Raw genomic sequence first — 21,731 nt, forward strand, 5'->3', positions numbered from 1 at the left:
CTTCACTGTCTGGAGTGACAAGGCTGTGGGACACTGAGGCACACACGGTTAGTGGTGCCTGCTGCCTTCATTTCTGGTGCCATGTAACTTGTGCCTTGCCTTGGCTATGCTGAGCCCACTGCCGAGCAGGATCTGCAGGAAAGCCATTTCCAACTGTGCAGCCAGCAAGAGTTTTGCATCATAACCATTCTAACGTACAGTGAGAATATGTAACTAGATCTCCACAGAGCTAATTTTGGTGCATGGGGGACTAGAAGAGCAGTGGCTGCTCAGCTGTAGTCCTGTCTCAGGCTCCTTTCCTGCATCCAAGCAGAGCCATGGAGCCAGCCTGGGGTGCAGTTATTCTGAGCACTCAATCACATGGTCTCAGAAACATCTTAATAAATTCTGACCAGCAACACAGCCAACAGCTCTACCTCGACATAAAACAGCTACCCGGGATCTCAACACAGCAAGAGAGCATCTTGTCCAGCCAAGACAGGAGCTCTGGTTCCCAGCAAAAATGACCGACAAAAGCCCCTTCGAAACAGATATGCTGACGCTGACGCGCTTTGTCATGGAGAAGGGACGCCGTGTGAAAGGAGCGACAGGGGAGCTGACACAGCTGCTCAACTCCATGCTGACTGCCATAAAGGCCATCTCCTCTGCTGTCAGAAAGGCAGGCCTTGCCCACATGTGAGTCCTACCTTGCACTACATGGAGGAAGAGGAGGTAGAGAGACAGCTTCTTGCACATCAAGGTTGGGGAGTGGGCAGGGATTCAAAAATACTTTGGCAGTGTCTTTTTTAAGCTGAGTGAGGTCAGAGCTTGGATTATCAAGAGTGGGAAGCAGGAGAGCTCTCTTTCTGGAGCATTGTAATACTGGGTGCAAGATAGACACTTAAGCTAACTGCTGTTCTGTAATATTTTTTTCTAAAAATGTAACTCAGAACTTCAATGCACTGCTCGCCTTGTTATCTCTTGTACTTGTTGATACTAATCTATTTTTAAATCTTCTGTGAATTTGCCGAAAATCACACCATGATATTTTTAATGCAGAATATCTCACTGTGATATTTTCTACTAACATCCAAGCCCTGTGTTGAACTGTGCAAATCAGGACTTTGCTTATTTTGGGAAGCTGATTTTGTGCCTGTCTGCTGTATAAGCAATGCTCTAAAACAACAGCCCTGTGAGAAATGCCATACACTGCCAGACCTGGGTGCATTCCTCTTTCCTTCCTCAAGCAGGATCCCTCAATCAGGGCTACAGCTGGGGATTTTCAAAAGGCCCTATATGAAAAACAAACATAATAATTTGGCATCTAGCAGATGAAATAAAAAATGGCCTTAGCAAAGTCTGGAATGCACTGAGCTGTTCCACACTGACAAGGGAAATAGACATTAATCTAAGTCTTTTAATGGTGTTCTGAAGGAGTTCAAAGATATGGAATGCCCTAATAAAATTGTGCATTTAAAATAGAAAAGTTTTGATATGTGTTGAGAGATATGTTTCTGAACATATGTAGATATACCTGCATGCATGAAGGAGACCAGGGATACATTTGTGAAAGAAAGTCAACATTTATAATTAGTTCTGGATTTTGGGGTTTTCTTCTCCCATAGGAACACCAAAATGTGTGACACTAAGGGGTTTTGTGCTTCTGTTGATTATTTGGTCCAAGTCCTCAATCATCTTGGCAAATCATGAATTCAGTATCTCAGAACTATCGCCCTCGCTTTCCAGGCAGGTGTGCAGAGAGGACGTGAGACAAAGTTAACCACAGCATCAGGCTCCTGCGCCCTTACTCTTAAACTGTGTTTTGTCTCTGCTCTTACTAGGTGAAATTGAGCTATTTTGCCTCCCTGATATGGAGGAACAGTTTCTCTTATATAAGTTTTACCTTAGAGATAGGCAATCTCTGAAATAGTTCATAACAGCAGAGGAACTATTTGATAGGCTAGAGGTGGAATAACCATATATCCTTCTTCCCCTTCATAAAAAACCAAACCATCCATCATGTTAAGTAGCAAATGTTTCTTTCTGCAAACAAAAAGCTTCAGATTTTGACTCAGAAATATCTAAAAGGTCTGAACACACACATGAGTAACTTGCACCTTTTAAATCACCAAAACTCCGCATGAAACTTCAGGATTTCCCATGGCAAATGTTCAACCACTATGAAAGTGGCTTGCATCCATCTACATTTGTGCAGTTGAAGAAGAGGCTGTGAAATGCCTTCTTTAATGTAAAAGAGCTAAGTATGAATTTTTGACAAATTTTCAATTCAAAAGTGGAGGAGGACTTATTTCTAAGTCATGGACCTGAGCTGGGCTTGTGCCTGAAAATACACTAACTGGAGAATAAGTACTTACCACTCCCTGAAAATCATGGTCCTTTCCAAAATCTTAAACTTGCATTCAAAAATAGAATGTCCCAAACACTCAATACTTCTGGAAAGCAGAGGCAGCTTTGGATAAGAGATAAGACCTACTCCACTCCAAACTGAAGCCTGCCTGACCAGCATCATCATCAGGACTAATTACTTGCCCCTTTCTCCTCCCTAGCCATGCTTTCCTGCCCCTAATGAATAAAAAATCTGTATCTGTTCCCTGTATAGCTTTTGTGTTTCTAAGATGCCCAGAACATGCACATTAGGTCTAAACAGTGCTTCTTCAACTGTGAATCTCATAAACATATACATATACATATTACTATACTATGTTATTGGCATATTACTAAAATTGGGTTAGGGAAAAGAAGCATGGTCCTAACTCAGCTGAGGATCACCAAATAAAACAGACCTTGATCCTGAGATATAGTTCCATAGGGCAGATTCCCTGGGGATGTCTTTAAAGTTCCTGATTTCGGGCGAGCTGGGGACTGACTGAGTGTGGGTTAAAGGACCATCACAGAACACTGAGCAGCCTCAGCCTTTCTCAGTGGCAGAAAACAACGCAGATGCTCACTGCACTTTCTGCTGCCTCAAAACTGCAGCCAGCTGCTTTGTGGGGCTGTTAGAGAAGCCTCATACTTACCACCTGGGCTGTAGGCTCTGCTCCTGGCCTGGAGAACATCCATACAGGAGAAAAACACCCTGGTAAAGCCCCAAAATTACACCATTTCCTTTCTCATGCATGCTTTTCTTTTCAGTCTTATAATGCATTTTAGCTATTTAATCCAAAGATGAGACAAAGGTGTATGAAGATAAGATGAAGAAACCACCTTGACTTCTTGGGCTTTTTTTCCTAAAAACCTGTAATATTGGCCTCCCTCAGATTTCTTGAAAATTTTACTATTTTGTAGGTATGGTATAGCTGGCACTGTGAATGTGACAGGTGACGAGGTGAAGAAGCTGGACGTATTATCCAACTCCTTAGTGATTAATATGCTCCAGTCCTCCTACAGTACCTGCGTCCTGGTCACAGAGGAGAACAAGGAGGCCATCATCACCCCGAAAGAAAGGCGGGTCTGTGCAGCTCCTGCGTTCAGGGGGGTTATCGGCTCCGGCAGCACCAGGTGGCACTCTTGCTTCAAGTATGAAACCTGGCCCTGGCTCCCAAACCCAACCCTTCCCGTGGGAATTCAGAAAATTTGCACCATTTCTGTTTTGTTTTGATTAATAATTGTTGCGGGTGGCATGATTTCAACAGCTGAAAGAGACGTGGAGGGTAAAATTATTATTAAAGTTTTGTGAAGGGGAAAAAATAATTATTTTTAAGCTTGTTAACACACCCCAAATCCCAGGCGTAAGTGTACTATTACATTCCCTGACCACCAGTGCAACGGTTTTGAATTACGTTAGTATTTAGCAAGATAAAATGAGATGAGAGGCTGGCAGAACTGAGTTTTATGTTACATGTCCAAAGGAAACACCTGACTGCTTCATCAGGTTTCCCCCAGGAGGGGATCCTGTTGCAGCGAGTTACTGCTCACACTGATGTAACCTGCCCTTCCCTGAAGATTTTTTCTTTCTGCTTTCTTACCCTCAAACCTCACAACACAGGGAAATCCTTTCATTCGAAGCAAAAAGTGACAAACCAAAACATATTTATTCGAGGAAAATACTTGCTTCCAGGATACATCACTCCTTTTGCTTTAAAATGATTTCTTGCACTGCTTGGCAGCAGAGTACTGCTCCTCTCCCTCATCTATCTGTGCTGTCTGAGCAGAAGCATATCCTCTCCAATTTCTCTGGCAGGCCCCTGGGGAATTGGTGTTGTGCTGCAGGGCCAGCTGGGTCAGCACTACAGCCTCCTCTGAGCTGTGTCAGGCAAGCTTGGAGGGCTAAATGCAGACATAAAAATAGGGATTTTTTTCAAGGAAATAATAATATGAGACGAAATATAATTTAATGGGGTTTTTTGCCACTTCTGTTTTAGGGTAAATATGTGGTGTGCTTTGACCCCCTAGATGGTTCATCCAATATAGACTGCTTGGCACCGATAGGAACAATATTTGCTATCTACAAAAAGGTAAGAGAAACACACGATTCACTTGGTGAAAGCAAAATGTCTTGGGTTCGCCACCTTGCTTAGTTTATTTCCTAGGTCCTTTAGGTGTCTTTGGGAAAAAGAGAGCCTTAGAAAGAGTAGGCGAACTCTTCATATTCACGTGTGCTAAAATGCTGCCTGAATTCACAGGAAGAAGACACCCAGCCCCGTGAAACTGTTAGGTGACAGCACTTTGCTCCTCCACACACATACGCACTTAGCTAAAACCATCTGACCTCCAGGGCAGCTGGTTAGCTCCTGCAGTGGTACTTGACTCAGTGTTACTGCTGACAAATTGCAGTATCTGTCCTCCTGGACGCTGACTCAGCGGGGCTGGCACCCTGGGCTGGATCATAGTCACAGCAGCGTGGCCTCCCAGCCCAGCTGCTGTGCCTGTTCGGGATGGGAGCTCTGAAGCAGGGTAATGATAGGGGCTGAAGGAGGCAATCACCTACATCCATCGGGGCTCTGGCAGCATGTCTGCTGCCGTGGGCTGCACGGAACAGCAGCTACACAGACAATTACAAATGCTAATAGTTACAGTCATGCCAAGTCTTGTGACTGGTTTGCTAATCTCCCAGCAGTTGGTGTTTTTCCCAAAGCCTGAGCTCATGGTCATAGGACTGTGGGAGACCCTCAGCCACTCATATTGTGAAGTAGGAGTTTACAATATTTGTGACTTCAAAGAAGTCTTTGCAGATGCTACACTTCAAGCAAATGAAGATATGTTTTCAAAGTTTCCCTCACCATTTAACTCACAGTTTTCAACTGGCTGGTCTGTAGTTTTTACATTTCTTGCAGGCAATACAGTAGTCATCACTCTTGAGAATATGCATCTACTAGTTAACCAAATAGTTATAGCACAATCTCCAGATAGCAATGGCACAAGCCAAGTCCTGGAATTTGGCTGTCCACACTGTTAATGGTTAATACAAAACCACACCACAGATGTAGCTCAGGCCAGACAACATTGAAATGGTGGCTGGGTATGATTTTGGAAAGAGAATCCTGGGGACTACCTCCAGTACCATGCAGTATCTTGCTTTTTACAGGGAAAAGATCATAACTGTGTTGATGAAATCCATTAAATGTGCCCTTATGTTAAGGAAAGGGATCCCCGACCTTTTCATTTATCTCTCAAAAGATATCCTAAATTGCAGCAGCAGTTCTCAATATTTGCAGTAGGCAATAGCTGCATTGTCCGCTATTCTTACAGGTGATAAAAACCATCTTACAAATACTAAATATTGTCTTTCTCTCTAAAAATGTTGTGTTAACTTACTGTGTGTGACTATAAAGGCAAGTGCTCGGTGTGATTAATGTAGCTTAGAAGGTTGAAACACAAATTAGATTTCTCTGCCATCTTTAACTCACCTGTAATACGTGTAAATACAATGGACTGCCTGGTCTTACCCAGGATTCTACTTCAGAATAAGACCATCTTCCAAATTTCCAAATGCTCAAGATTTCAAATAATTTTCTGATCTTTTTACAGTTGTTGTATTGTATATTGACATATTTGCTGTAAACAATGTTTCTAATTTACTGGTTTCCGTGTGGGTAGATACCTTTCAGTGCTTCATAAAAAGGAAATTACATTGCTTTGTACAAATACTTCAGATCCAAATGAAAATCCTGGTTTTAGGATGAAGCAGCATTTGTCAATTAAAAGAATAATTGTACAAGAAAAATTTCAATTTTCTCCGGGTAGTTAGAAACAATGTTGAATTTACAGGCTTTCATTTAAATAGCACTTTCCATTAAAATCCTAATTACAAAGCACATGTTAATTAATGTGCCTTCCTCTCAGACAATCTAATATCATAGCACCATTATTACCTTTAAACACTACCAAATTCAAGCCCTTTGAAATTATTAAGTAATAATAAATGCTTTATTAATTGTTACTAAGAATAAAAGTGAGCTGTTTATTCCAGTGGAGAAGTATCACCTATGAAAGAAAACTTAATTTCTTCATAATGGTTCATGTTATTGATTAACCATTTAAAGTTCATAAATAACATTTCTGATAGTTAGAACAACTGTAATTCCAAAGGATGTGCCTTAGAACCTACCAATTCTGAGATGAGCGCATTACTGATTTCCTCACCATGTCTCAGCTTAACTTCATTTCCAAAGGTAAACTCTCCAGAGAAGAAACATTTTAGGAAAAAAAAAAAAAAGGCAAAACAGATAAGTATGTTTATAGAAAGGCCAGACTTGGAGAATATAGTTTAATCCTGAAAACAGTTTTCTGGGTGCTCCCAATCCAGAGCCTCCACCAGGGTGGGAGGGATCATTTCCTCCCATCAGAAAAGCACTGTATCGGTTTCTTAGTGAAAGCCACCAGGAAATCAGTGCTATCTCAGGTTTATTTAATTTTCCACCTAGCCTTTGTTTTCTGAAGCAAGGGTGGTGTTGTTGAAAATCAGAAACATCAGAAATGTGGGGCTGAGGGAGAAGCCTTGCAGGACCAGCAGGGGATCAAACCTTGGCAGCTGCTGCCACTGAGGGGCCCTCAGTTGACAAAGCGTCAGATGTGACAAAGACTTTTTTTTGCTTGGGTTCTTTCCTGATTTTTATGCCATTGAGCTGAATCTACAGCTCTTAATTTGTCCAGCACAAATACGCTACGAAACTCTCTTGCCTTGTTTCACTCTGGTTTTAATTCGTGACTTTGCCCAATGCCTCTGATGTATTTAATTTGCTACCATTCATTGTCATGAATGAATGGTACAATGTCCTCCTCTTCACATGGTCCCTCAAAGACAAGGTGTAAGAATTCAGGATAAGCACAAAATATACTCATGAAATACGTGATACAAATAGAGACCTGGAAATCAAATAATTTTAGTGCTGCTCCCAGTGCTGATGAGAATTCCCTCATGTGATGTCAGGCAAATCACATACACAAGAAATTTCAAATTCATATATCACCTGAGGGTACCCATATCACCAAACTCTGCAGCCCTTGTTTCATCTGCTTCACACCAATAACGAGTTACAGAGACACGATATCTCATTATTTGCAGTCCACCTGCCTATTTCATTGTTTTGCATAAAGACCTCTAAAGATATTTCACTACCTCCATCATAGTCAAAATATAATGGACAGGAAATCCATCTGTGCACCAGAAAGAAGTGAAAATACTCAGCAATCACAGTGTACTGGCCAGCTTAGTTCCCTGGTTTGTTTAACAGCACATGGTACTTGGCAGGACAAAACTCCTAGCAGTCCTGACACTGCAATATCTGCTGATCTGTAGCTTTTTCACGTTCTAACTAGCTCTGCAAAATGTTTGTTTCAGACTGAGCTTTTGTCCTGATTTTTGGAAGCTAGCTTTTGGAAAGTTTTGGAAGTTTTGAATAAGGACAAAAAACCAAGTGAATTCAGCCCTATTGACTATATGCTGAAGGAGATGTTCCTCTGGGTTTTTTTTGAATAGTCAACAAACAAATAATTTCTCAGCCATATTACATAGAAAATGAGTTTAAGAAATAGGAATGAAAAGCTCATCTCAGAAAAAAATATATTTTAAAATGGTACCATATATAACTGGAAGTTGCGTGTATTGTGTATACCCCATATTCTGGAAAACAAATATCTTTGCTGTATTTATGCAAAATTATTTTTTCTTTAATGAGAAAAGCATACAAAATGCTGTGACAACTATAATATGTTTGAAACTGTGTAAATACATGTTTAATTCTGCCTTTGATATTGCAAATAATTAGTCTACAACAGACAACCATTGCTTTGGGTGGTGAGATGTATGTGCTATAGGGATATATTTTTAAAGGAGATGATGCTATGTACAGCATAATAGTTGATCCTGTAAAGATTGTTTCACGAAGTATTAGCTAATATTAGTCAATAGTCACAGCTCTGAAATATGGAAACAAAAATTTAAACTAGTCTTCCTTCATTATCTGCATTATACCTCTCAGAATAAGCAGCTTGACATAATTTCAAGGGACTGAGTACCATATATATACATGCTGTATTTCAGCTCCCATGAAGAGCTGGCTGTCCACTGGATTTTTTTTCCCCCAGAAGAACTTGGCAAAATAACAATAAAAAGATTTGAGCAAATACAGTTAAAAACTGTGAGTGAAGTAACAAAAGTAACAACATCTTTCAGCTGAAAATGAAAACATTTTGATGTGAAATTACTGTCTTCATATAGCAAGAAAGGTGTCAATTTGGTGTCCCACATCTCAGTTTTCCTCAGGGTGTTGGCATACAATGATGAATGGTATCACCTTGTTAGGACCCTGATGAGCAAATGTTTTATTTTCTACACAAGGCTGTGTTCACAGATTTTTATTATTTTTAACCAGATATTTTAACCAGGGCTAGACCTGCTGTTTCTGTTTAGCTGCTGCTCAATCTAAATAAGCCTGTGCAATCACTGAGAAACAGTCTGAGTGTGAAACAATAAAATACTATGCCAGGGCCTGAAGAAAGGGGGGTTTCTCATTTCAGTTCCTGATGGACCACCATCAAAACATCCACACAAGAGCCACCACAACTGGCAAAACTTTTAAAGGTTGACATCAAGCAATCCCTACCCATTTTGTAGTAGCAGGAGGTGAAGGCTGGAGCCAGCCTTTCCAAATACTGTTAGCTGTCCATCCTTACTCCACCAGACAAACTCTTGTAAGCCGTGGCTGAGACACACCCCTAGAGCTGGCTGGAAATACTTTCACCAGGTCTGCTTGGGCTACTGTTGTTCAGTGAAAAAAAAAAAAGTGCAAAATCAAAATACAAGTGTCATAAATTGATTAAAAGCATGAAGTAAAATGCCACCTGAGTGTTCTGTGTAGAGTTATAAATGCATACCTGCACACATGCATAATCAAATGCATTTGTTATTTTTAATATAATATGATAAACACTTGTATATAATATATGAACATTTATATCTCTTCAGTTATGCATCTCACCACGTGCAGAGACCAATGCACAAACTTGGTTCTATCACGCTGCACCATCTACCCTTTTTTTCTGTATTACTAGAAGCATTTTTTCTGTAATGTTAATTATAGCATTTATGTCTCAGTTATTTCCTCTGAGGGGTGTCAGCATGATAGCTTATGTTATATTTGCAGAAAAATTAGTATCTCTGCTCTGTCTCGTATTTCTGATGATCCTGAATTTTTATCCTGGGCTAATGCTAAAGGATCAGCTTTGTGGCAGGTATCACATTGATTGCGTGACACATATGAAATAACAAACTCTCAACGTCCTGTCCCAGCAGGCACATGTACCTGTACCAAACTTGCCCTGAACGAGTGGGAGCAATCTCTGTTTTGGTTGTTTCAAAGGTCTGCATAGACAGAAAAAGGAAATCTGTCACGCGTTATTGTTGGAACATTGTTTTTATTGTTCATTATCAGAATTTAACCTTCAGTCCAATGGTAATTTTTCCTCAGGAAACAGATGATGAGCCCTCTGAAAAAGATGCTTTACAGCCCGGACGCAAGATTGTTGCTGCAGGCTATGCCCTGTATGGTAGTGCAACACTGGTTGCCCTCTCCACAGGGCAAGGAGTGGACTGCTTCATGCTTGATCCGGTACAGTCATGGTGTTAATCACATTGCCACTATCTTTAGAGCTTGCATGTGTTTGGTTTTACTTATTTTTGTTAATTCTTGTCTCTGTAATCTAGCCACTTTATGCAATTCTTTCTTTCATGTCCTGGAGTATCCCACTGTCTCTTCACAAATATTTAATAATAAATGGGCGTGTTGGTTGCAATACCTGCTTGGGTTTTTTCCTACTCATTAGAAGAGAAACTAATCTAAATTCTCAATTCTGTGTTTGACGCAATGTTCATTCAAACCAACACCTAAGAAAATTTAATCTGAACAGTGTTTTTGCTTCCCCTTACAGGAGTATGTTTATTTTGTTCTTGATTTTTCTGTTTGAAGAAGAACATCAGCATGTTCACTGTTTAGCCTGAGGCAAGGACCATTTTTTTGATAGCTCATGCACAGTGATGTTTCATTTCCTGAGTGAGGTACAGTTTTATGGCTGTCACCTCAGCTGTGTACCAAAAATCTGCAAAAGCACAACAGTGCTGGTACAATTGGAAGTGTGCCACTCCTCAGTGCCCAGCCCAGGAATCCAACAAGTGTTACTGTGGGAATGCAGGAAGACCAATAATTTTTAAAACCAGCATTAAATGTGGGCAATAACATAGGAATTTTATTTCTTGTGTTTGCTTTGTTGTTTTTTTTAATAAAAGGATTCATTTTTGGCAAAACTTCTTTGAACCTTTGTAAATAGTCTCATTTCAAGTGGAAAGAACAGGGAGATGAACTGCTCTGGTTAGAGACAGAGAAAGAGAAGATGGAAGTTGAAATCAAACCACAGGCAGCAACACCTGAGGGTAGCTGACCACATTAAGATATTTAGACAAGACAGGCAAGAAGAGTTCAAAAATCAGAAGACAGTGCTATTTCTTAACTTGCAGCCTTGTGATTTGAGGACAGAGATTCATGATCCATCTCTTCTCAGGGCTGATTGGCATTCTTTTGATACTCTAACTATTCCAATTTTTTTTTGTTTATAGTTCCAACATGACAAGTTTTCATTAACTTAACGCAAATTCTCTGCTTTCTGCTCTTTTTGAAATACTGTGAGGTTATACACCAGACTGGTGCTGAAAGGATCAAGCTGTGCTAGCATTTCTGCCATCTCTAGTGTGACAACTGTTATAGAAAGTCAATGAAATTTTCTGCTGCTTGCTAATATCTCATTTATCCTCTCCTGCAGGGTCTTGGTGAATTTATTTTGGTGGATAGAGATGTTAAAATCAAGAAGAAGGGGAAGGTATACAGTCTCAATGAAGGTTATGCAAAGTATTTTGATCCTGCAATGACAGAATATTTGCAAAAGAAGAAATTCCCTGAGGTAAGAAAATATTAGCACTGTACCCAATGTACCGTGCACTAGCAAGCACTGCATTCCATGCAGTCCAGGCTGACGGAAAAGGATTTGAAGGTCTTCCTGAGTTCAGGCCCATGTAACCCTTTTATACCACCTGGTCCATTTTGGATATGTATCTAACAGATTTTGTTTGGGTTTTGCATCCTGACATCTTTTATAACTCTGACTTTGCTAAATAAATTCATAGCTTGTTTATGTGAAGTGAAATGTGCTGAAGAACCAGATTTTTCAACAAAGATTACTGTGTTGGCCAAATTTGGGCATACCCTTGTTTTCTAGCTGTATCTGAATGTGCAGTTCAGTCGTTTGTGCAGCTCAGCCACCTGTGCAGCTGGGCAGTTGGGCTAGATTCCACATAATGCACAGAAAATGTTTGCAGCACTCTGGGTGGCATCATCTTCTCTTTCCTGTACATGCCTGCATCTGAGAAATGCAGTATCAGTCTTGCACAGCCTACTTGCATCATATGGAGCATTAACCTACTTATAGGCTGGGGAAAAAACCTAAACAAATGGTGTGGGGCACAATTTCACTACATTTGGTTGTAAAAGAGAGACATCCCAGGTCTGATGAACTTCGTTGGAGAAATACAGCTCTGCATGGCCTTTTATCAATGCCAGGAGGACAGAACACAAGATTTCAATGTGGGAAGCTGGAACATCTCTAGAAAGTGTGGCTATGTGATGAGTAATTAATAATGAAATATGGTGACGTGGATCAGCTTGGGACTTAAATTGGTCAGGAAAGTGGTTTTAAAGCTCTTCCTATTAAAAAAAAAATCAGATTATTTTAAAGTTAATAGTTGTCAAGAATGTTTATGTATGGTTCATGTTAAAAAAATGGATCCAATAAAAAACTTCTGGGTGTCATACAAGGGAAATATAATGAGTAAGCATTTAAACTGTAGTACTGTGATAAGCTCCTTCTGAGCTGAAAATGTGGATTAACAGCATTGGCTATAGCTGCAAGACTGACTGAATATCAGAACCTCTTTTTCATATTACCCACGTTGTAGCAACAGAGAGTGTCACATCACAGCATTCTAAATACATTAACTTTAAATATTTGAGTTTACTTTGAGACTTGAAAGTCTGCGTTCAGTTCAGCTGTGAGAGAAGCAGAAGCCCACAGCACAACTTTCATACTTCCTGAAACCTAATCCAGCTGGGAAAGTGAAAGACATCTGTGCTTCTTATTCTGCTCACATTATGCTTGGCTATGAATTCAGTATCATGCATTAAGACTGGATTTATTACTTTGTGTTTTTGCAAAGCACCCAAGCGTTGTTTGAAGTAAAACTCTTAAACAAATGCATCAACCCCAGGCAACTAGAAGAAGACTGAGGAGATTTCAAAGTCACTGGAAAGACCAGACAGAAGTATTTCACCACAGGATCAGTAAGGACAGCTCTATCATGTGACTCACTAAATCCTTAAGTTAGGGCATACCAGAAAAAACTCCTTTGCAAACGCTATTTTTTCTCATTTGAGGAAAACCTGTTGAAATTATTGGTCTAATGCAACAGAAGTTGGTGGAAGATGTTTTTGTTGCTTTAAAGCAAGCAGCACAGAAGTGCATAGGTTTTTTGGGGCAGGGGAGATCTCCTCAGTGGTGCTGAACAAGCACATTTTTTGCTGCTCTGAGATGTACAGCTCTCTGTATGAAAATAGCTGAGGCACAAATGTTATGGCCACAAAGCACCAGGAAGTGCCCTGTGCATCTGAAGCTTGTCCTGAACTTGATTTTTTGGAAACAGCATAACTCAGGTCCTTGATTTGGAAAGGACATTATATGTGCATTGTGGGGAGGGCTAGAGAGAAAATGTGTTGCCATTTCTATGTAGCATGGAATGCCTTTCTGACCTCATCTGTAAGCCTAACCAGCTGCAGCCACATTGGTGGTGTTCCTACCTTCCCTACAGCAGCCAGGAGCTTTTCACGCTTTGGTGTTCATCCCCTTCTCTCCAGCATGGAGAAGGGTAGTGAGGGTACCTTCTGGATATCCCCTGCCTGTGACTTGAGGAGGAACTGATGCGTGGATGTGGGGAAAAACCTTATTGGGGCAGATCATTCACCCTGTATCCTTCTGGACACTAGAAGCCAAGAGACTGGATGTCAATTTTAGCTATTTGTCACATTTTTTGTATTTTTTTCCTTAGATCTTACCCCTATTAACTCCTTTCTGTGGTTCTTGGCCAACATGCTGTTCAGACAACTCTCTGACATTGCCACAGAAAACTGAAAAAAGTAAAACAGGCAAACAAAAATAGAATGCTGTCCACAAAATGTCCCATGTTCTGTATCATAGACAATGAAACACTAAAAATCCACTATTTGTGGGTAGAAGAGAGATTTCCCCTTACCATCTAACAGCAGCATCCCAGATCAGACACTTTGGACTACAAAGTCATATTGACCCACAAAGTTTCTTGGTGGATCACCATTTACCTAAGGTATCTATTAATAAAAAGCACTAGAAAAATGCTGATGTTCTGCAGGCCAGACTTAAGCCTCCTATTACTATCATGTAGGGAGAAATATATCTCTAACCATATCTCTTCTGTTATGAGAGTAAAGCTAATCTTTTATCAAGCATGACAAAATCTTGCTGCTGCTTAACCAGCTTAAAAAGCAAGCTGCTGTTTGCAAGGTTGCCTGTAATACAACATGTTTACTCCAGTCTGCAATGCTTAATGGGCACTGCTGGGCAGGAAACTGTCTCTGGACAAATATTATTGTAACTGGTCCCCAAAAAGGGTTCTTCCTCCCACAATGGCTGCAAGGCCCTACTTTCTCTCTGGCACTGGTTCGCCAATGGTGGAATTTGGAAACATCCTGTGGACATTGTCACATTTTGCTATGACACCTATTTTTGTCTTTGCTTCCTACAATCAGGCACAAGAGAAGCTGTCTCATCACAGCTTGCTGACAATGAGAGCTAGGCAGTGGAGACTCCCTGCTCAGGGAATTGTCTCAGCAATGCCATTAAAAACTTGCCATCAACAGTACATTTCAGTATTCTTCTGCCAACTAGCCAAGCTGTGTCTCAGTGATACAAAAAACCTAGTAAAACCACCATATTTTTCACCATATCTGTATGTGGAGTAAGGGATACAGGGTGTTGCTCTTGTAGTCTGTAGAAAAGATTTCTTGCCTCTCCTACTCATCCTACTTATATGAGAAAAGCCTGGTCTTGTTCTGCTGTGGAAGAATAGGGCTGTCACAAATCAGTAGAATAAAGAAACGAAAAACTGACTTCTATCAGAACGTGAAGGGAAAAAATCACAGGACCTATCTGTTATGAATAATTTTCGTTCATTTGCACAGAAAAATAAAAAGCTGCAGAAGGGTTAAAATGAAGAGTATCCACAAGTTTACTCAAACACTATGGATGCTGACCAAGGGAACATGAAGGTTCTCCAGCTCTTTCATTGACATCAGTTGAACAAGCAGAAATCCCTATTGAGCAAACACTGAGCTTGGCATTATGAAGAATTTGGGGTGAACCTGTCTAGCATTCATGCTCTCTTACATTGTTTGAGAAGAAAGCCTGGGCAACATGCCAGCATGCATGCAACACCAAGTAACTTTCTCATCTGTAAAAAAAATGCATGAGCAACAAAACTGGAGAAACAAGAAATAACAGTTCACTAACTAAAAGGAATACTTATTCTTCCCATCCAGGCAGCTGTATGCTAAGGGAAGTAAAAATTTCATTTCAGTCTGTGGTTCAAGTCATAATCTTATCAAAATGGAGGAACTTATTTTCTGTTTTTTTCTCAGCACAGTCTCAGCACTGAGTTTCTAGCAGGTGATCAGGGTAAGAAGCAACTAAAAGCCTCAATGGCATCCCATCAGCTTAAAATATCCTGAGTTAGAAGGGAACCCACAAAGGATCCTTCAAGTAACACTGTCCATTTACACATAGATTATGTAAATAACCTGCACGTGGATAGGAAATTTAGCACATTCCAAGCATGTCTAATGATGTGTACACAGGTAGCTCAGTTGTGCAGCTCACAATCAGTAAATTTTATGTCTGTGGTTTGCAGAGCTCTTATTTGACAATGTCATAGAAGCAACCCTTAGCAGTCTCTTTCAGGGACTGCTTGTTGATAGGTTAAGGCTTTTCTTAGTGTTCAACAACCTTGCCTTAAGGTTGTTGTTCATTACCTTTTGAAACCACAGAAGAAAGTTCTCCCTTTGACTCTGCTTTTAAAGGTAATTTGAGACTATAATCTCATCTTTCCCAGACTTTAATTGAAAAGTTGCCTTTGTCTCTCTTTAATACTTCCTAAGGAGTTTGGTTTTTTCTGATGTCAGATTTTTACAATTGCAAATTCACAAGCATGAAGAGCTGTGAGACGGAGGAGCTATCTTTTAAAGCCTAAATATGCAATTATTTGAGCATAAGCCATGAGAAACAAGGGAGTAAATATTTAAAAGCATTGTTCAGTTGTACCTACAATTCATAGGACCAGATTTTTAAAAAATTAAATGTAAAAGACCTAGGCTGTGTCTTATCCATCATGTCTTTCATAGTTTGCATTATTTTCTTCTGAATTTTTAATAGTTCTATTGTGTAAAGCAAGAATCACGAAAACGAATGCATGTGAAGTTGAACAAGGATTTTTACATAGCCTGGAACAGGTGTCTTATCCAATTTTATTACCAGCAATATCAGAAATCCAAGTCTTATATTTAGCAGCATGAGACTTAACTTCCTAGTGTTCTGTTGCATTATAATGTGTAATTTCACGAGAATCTTTTCCCATTTTCGAAGAGTAATTATCAAAACTTCACAGTTGCACTGAACAATTTGAAAAAGTGATCTCAAAGTAGACTTATGTTTTTCTCTATGTGTGTGTTTTCCTTCCAATTGTGAATTTTGTCCCCCAGCTAACCTTATGATTTTGCTGGGAAAGGTGACTAACTTATGGTTTCTGAAGGTCTTAGAGCTGGCATTGCTGAACAAGTTCTCAATGTATTTTTCTGGATCTAGTATCAATACAGGATGAGCTTTGTAGAAAGTGCTGCAGTCTTTTATAAGAAAACTGATCCAGACAAAAAACGTGCTGAAATCTTTTCAAGCTTTTAGTGTTGTAATACAAAAACATGTATGTGTATTAAATGTGCACAAAGTCCAGTCTCTAGTGATTTTCTGGGAAGATGAAAATTACTCTTCAGCTTTATTGAAGACAGATTGAGCCATATGAAAAGACCAGCAGAACTCTTCTCTTAAAAAGCTGTCCCTTTGTTTACATCTGCATTTTGTATTTTCCTTTCATAAAAGTATGGTGACACATCATTCCATTTCTTGAGTGGAGTTTATTTGATCTATTGTGCATAGACTTGTTCTATTTGTTCAAGACAACTTGGTTGTCCTCTATATTTCATATTTAACATTCTTATGACCAGAAAACCTGGTCATAAACATGAAAACTTCCCTGATTGCTCTTGTTAAAATTATCTATCATTCGACAACATCAATTTCTAAGCTGAGAGCAAGGAAAAATACATTCATTAATAAATCATTATCTCCCAGACTAAGCTGCAGAATGAATGCTATGACCAATTTCACCACTTGACAAATAAGCTAGAGGGTAAAAGTTTGAGTCTTCTGGGAACCATCTGTATATGTAGTGAAGAATGACATCCCTCCTCACGCTCTGTCTCAGGAGCCAGTAAAGGATCAATAACCAAATTAGTGCCTTGTTCTGATCAGGTGAAGAAATTTTCATTCCCTTGGTTTTTCACAGGCTGGGGTTTGATTCCAAATTGTGCATTCAAATTGGCATACTGTCAATGCAGCTCTTTAAAATACTTACTTTAGAACCCTGTAGATGATCACTACATCTTACAAAAGGCTAAGCTTCAGGCTAATTTCAGTATTTGCAGTATCCATAAGCAGCCATTGATTTAGGCAGCTTTGATTCCAGTTTCATAAGAAAATTACATTTTGCAATGCTACTAGCTGTCTAGCCTGGTAAATATAATGCTTTGCTCCATGTTTTTCAGGATGGCAGTTCCCCATATGGTGCCAGGTATGTGGGCTCCATGGTAGCTGATGTTCACCGTACACTGATGTATGGTGGGATCTTCATGTATCCTGCTAATCAGAAGAGCCCTAAAGGAAAGGTATACTGTTTGAATTCCTTTCTGGTGAACTTAGCCAACTTGATGCCTCTGGTATTACCAGAACAATAGTTTAGATAAATAAACAAGTAATTTTCCACTGCAGGAAAGATTATTAATGAAAATGATGTTCAGCAATCAAATTTAGGAAAGAAATTCAGGCAATTGCCAATTTAGGCCAGAAATCTTCCTGTGTGCTTTTATACCATGAACTACTCAAGTGGTTTCCACTGCAACTGAGGACATCATTAATTGTTCTAAAGATGATATTTCAGTGCCCTAGAAACCCATTGAGACACCTGTGCATAGCTGGCAGGTACAACACAGAGCTAAGGAAGACCTCTGCGCTTTAATCCAGCAACTGGAGTTATCCCACCAACAGGTGGGATACGCTGAGCTTTAGACAGGGTTTTGCCCAACACTAGAAAAACAAGTTTGCCTACCTTATGTTTCCAAAGGGCACTGAGCCTACTATCACCAGCTCTGCAAACTCAGGCTCCTACTACCTCACCAGAAAAGGCAATTACAGTGGAAGGTGGGTTTCATGCATGCTAAGGTCAGTATTTGGGGAAAATATGACTTCCCATTTGGACACCTGTACAAAACACACTATGACAATGCAGTGCAATGCAGTGCAGTCAGCTTCTGAAACTGATGAGTCACGGACCATAGTCAACCTCAACTTCTCTCCTCTAGTATCAGATACCCTTACTATCAAATTTCTAAAAAAATATGCCTTAAAAGAGACTAGTCATACAGCTGATGTGTGAACCAACAGTAACCTGCAGGTCATCCTTAGGAAATTATTGTTTTAGTACATAATAGATTGGACTTGGTGTTCTACTCCAAGACCACATTCTTTCCTGATCTACACCATACTTAAAATGTTCTATTCAAACATTTTTGTATCCGTGACTGGCATGTGGAGGAATCTGCTCCATCTCCCACACTAGTCTCAGAACATCCTGTTGTCTACAGCCTTTAGGGAAAGAGAACTACTGGTGCCATCACGGTGAACCTGTATTTACCAAAATACCAGCAGATCCAAGTGGTCCTCAAAGAAAAACAGGAAAATAATTCCCTTCAATATATACAACCAAAAATGTCTGCATGTTTGTCCAGCCAAAAATTATTTAAATTTTTGAATCAGCATCCTAGGGAAAAAAAAAAACCAAAACCACCACCCCAAAAAAGCCCTCAGTAAATGATGTGGATCTGTTTGTACACCAGAGAAAGAGACAAAAAAGGAATTTGCTGTGTGTGAAAAAAGTGGGTTTGCTGACTGGCCTCTTCAAATTAAACTTTTTGTTTTGAAATCTGCATTAAACCACTGTTGAAGAGAGAGAATGAGAAACAGGACAAAAGAACAAAGGAACAAAGTACTTATATAACTTTATAGAAATGAAGGTTTCCACAGGACTTAGCCCACACTTATTACTGGATTGCTCTGGCTTGCACTGCCATAATAGACAGTAACAAAAGGAGCAAAGCATGCTATCAGTACAATTAAAAGTACTCTTTCCTTCTCACAGTGCAGGTGTATATGGTTCTTTTCACATAAATCTTTTGTTGTTGAAGAAATAATGTTCTTGTGGCAAGTGCCCTGATCATCATTCCCCTGAAAGACAGTCTATGCACTTGGTTAGAGTGCTGAAAACAACCAAATGTCCCTGTAATTGATCTAAAGTCTTTAGAGTAAATGCAAATGCCATGAATGTAGGCCCTAACATATACAGCTCCTTCTTTAACTTAAAGAAAGAAAATTAAATACTTGGTAAACAGTACAGGACCAATTAAATCCTCTTTTCAAATTATATATTTGAATAATATTTTTATAAACTTAAGGCTTATAGTTCTCTATTAGGGGAAAAATGTTAAACCTATCTGAAGACAGAGCCCATCTGAAGATTCCTAAGTGCAATTGCACTGCTTCCTGAAGAAAAACTGCTTTCCTTAAGTTGCATAGTCACAGCGTAGCAACAACAAATTCCAAACGTGGTTGCATGGTGATACCATTGCTGTTTGCTGGCTCATGATCTTCCAGAACTGGGCCAAGCAATAAGAAGGAGAGTGAAGGATTTTGGTCCTATGTTCCTTGTGAGACAGAGTCCTTGCACCAGAAGTAGCACTTCAGTGGGCTTTAAAGATAAGAAAGAAGGTAATAAGGTGCTGTTTAAATGTGTGGTTTATCCTTGTTTTATTAGTGGGCTAAAGGCATAATGGGAAGTGAAGTCATGTGTTGAACCCATTTCTCTGCCTCTAAGTACAGCTGCATTCTGTCACACTTCCTTTTCCCCAGAAGGGGGAAATTCTCTTTTTTACACATGTGAAGAGTCTTTTAAACAAAATATGTGCTAATATTGTTGTATGTGAGCACTTCGTAGGTAAACCTACAGAAATAATGTCTGTTTGAACCTAACTACCTATGTTTATTTAAGCACAGAAATTTTTGGCATATCCTAAATAAGCTCACATTCCACTGGAATGCATTCACCCTAAGAGGTAACACTTAAAAAAAAAAGTGAACAGATATTAGGGCCCAAACCAAAAGGGAAAATTTGCTTTTAGTAAATAAATGCAGCTCCTTCAGAAAACACAGACACTGTCTGGATAAGTTCAGGCCACTACTGTCTATCCATCTTTCTGAAGAGAAGCCATCAAATCCTGAAATTTGAAACTGGGAGCATCAAGTTTCAAACTCAAAAATATCCTGACCAAACAGAACATAATTATCCCAAGCTCTGAGTTAACACATAAAGGCTACATATGAGAAGATATTTTGGCTCTTCCTTCCCGGTACTGTTAGTTTAGCTGGTTTAACAGTTTTGCTGATGTCTGTGGGACACATCTTAGACATTTTTGACAAAATACAGCTTCACTCGTGCTGCACATCAGTACATCAGCTTGGAAATGATAGTGGTGATGCCTGGATGTAGGGTCAGTACACTGTTCCTCTAGACAGAAGGTGTTAGGGAACATGAGAAGAAGACAGGGAAGGAGTGGCTCAGCGAGAGACATTGCTACTTAGGTCAATTAAAGTTTGGTACAGAATTTCCTAAAATCACAAAAGGAAGGCTAGGTTTTGGCAAGTCCTTGGTATTGTTTCCCCCAAAGGCAGTCACGTGTTTCCTCTTTCTTTCTAGCTCCGACTTCTCTATGAATGCAACCCTATGGCTTTCATCATCGAGCAGGCAGGTGGGATGGCAACTACAGGGACTGAAGCAGTGTTGGATGTGAAACCTGAGAATATTCACCAGAGAGTTCCTCTTATACTGGGCTCTCCAGATGATGTACAAGAATACCTTGCTTGTGTACAGAAACACCAGAAGAGCAGCTAAAGGCTTTCCATATCAGACCTTGCTTGTCCATTTTCAGTCTCCAGCAAAAGATTTACCTTTTAAAATGGTGGATTCTATCAATTACCACCAATCTCTCAGTGAAAGTCCCACTTTACAAGAACAAGAAAAATAGTGAGATTTCATTTCTCCTTGAAAGCAAGTGTAAAAAACCTTTAATTCTGATTTATGCAGGGCAAGTGCAGAGATAGTCCTGATTTCCAAACAGAAAGTGCTTACTTTATATAATATTAATGAAAGTAAGGGAATCATGTCAGTATCCCCATTTGATCTGAAGTTTTACATCTTACATTACATGGATGGTATTGTTTGAGACAGGGTTGCCACATCAATATTTATGATGCCATGATCTCGATTTTGTGTCAGAGGCTTTCTTGCAGATGCTTTTTATCTTGACAGCCCTAAGAAGAGCAGAAGTCTCATACTGTCTGAAATAGTATTTTTAAGTTGCAAATTATATGTTTTTGGTAATTAATAGAGATGAAAAGGTTGCAACATTGCCAGGGTATTTAATTTATCATAACAACAGGAAATATCATTGTGTTTACACTCAACTTTGAACAGCACAAATTACAATAAACCATTGCTATGGATGTGACACCCAAATCATGCCTATTTTGTTGATTCATCGTCCTCTGCAACAGAAGAGGATACAAGGACACTGTCACACCTCTATTTTCTCTTACTGTGAAAGGTTCTCATTGTAGATTGAAGTTTGCCCTTTCACACATGTTTTATTGCCATTCCTAGCCAATGTGGTGTCCTGTCCTTAAGGGGAGAGGAGCACCCAAGTTCTGTAGATAGTTGTGGTCAA

The 21,731-nt window shown here is 39.6% G+C and overlaps 1 protein-coding gene across 1 annotated transcript; it reads left to right on the forward strand.

Moving 5' to 3' along the window:
• Positions 1–314: 314 nt before the first annotated feature.
• Positions 315–21,523, forward strand: LOC146424715 (fructose-1,6-bisphosphatase isozyme 2). Its single transcript, XM_085043204.1, has 7 exons — positions 315–675; positions 3,286–3,448; positions 4,362–4,454; positions 9,909–10,049; positions 11,254–11,391; positions 17,445–17,564; positions 20,705–21,523. Exons 1-7 carry the CDS (start codon positions 503–505, stop codon positions 20,897–20,899), a joined length of 1,023 nt encoding a protein of 340 aa, XP_084899330.1. The 5' UTR covers positions 315–502; the 3' UTR covers positions 20,900–21,523.
• The last annotated feature ends 208 nt before the right edge of the window (positions 21,524–21,731 follow it).

Source organism: Lichenostomus cassidix, chromosome Z, assembly GCF_008360975.1.
Source record: "Lichenostomus cassidix isolate B80296 chromosome Z, HeHo_3.0, whole genome shotgun sequence".
Lineage (NCBI taxonomy): Eukaryota > Metazoa > Chordata > Aves > Passeriformes > Meliphagidae > Lichenostomus > Lichenostomus cassidix.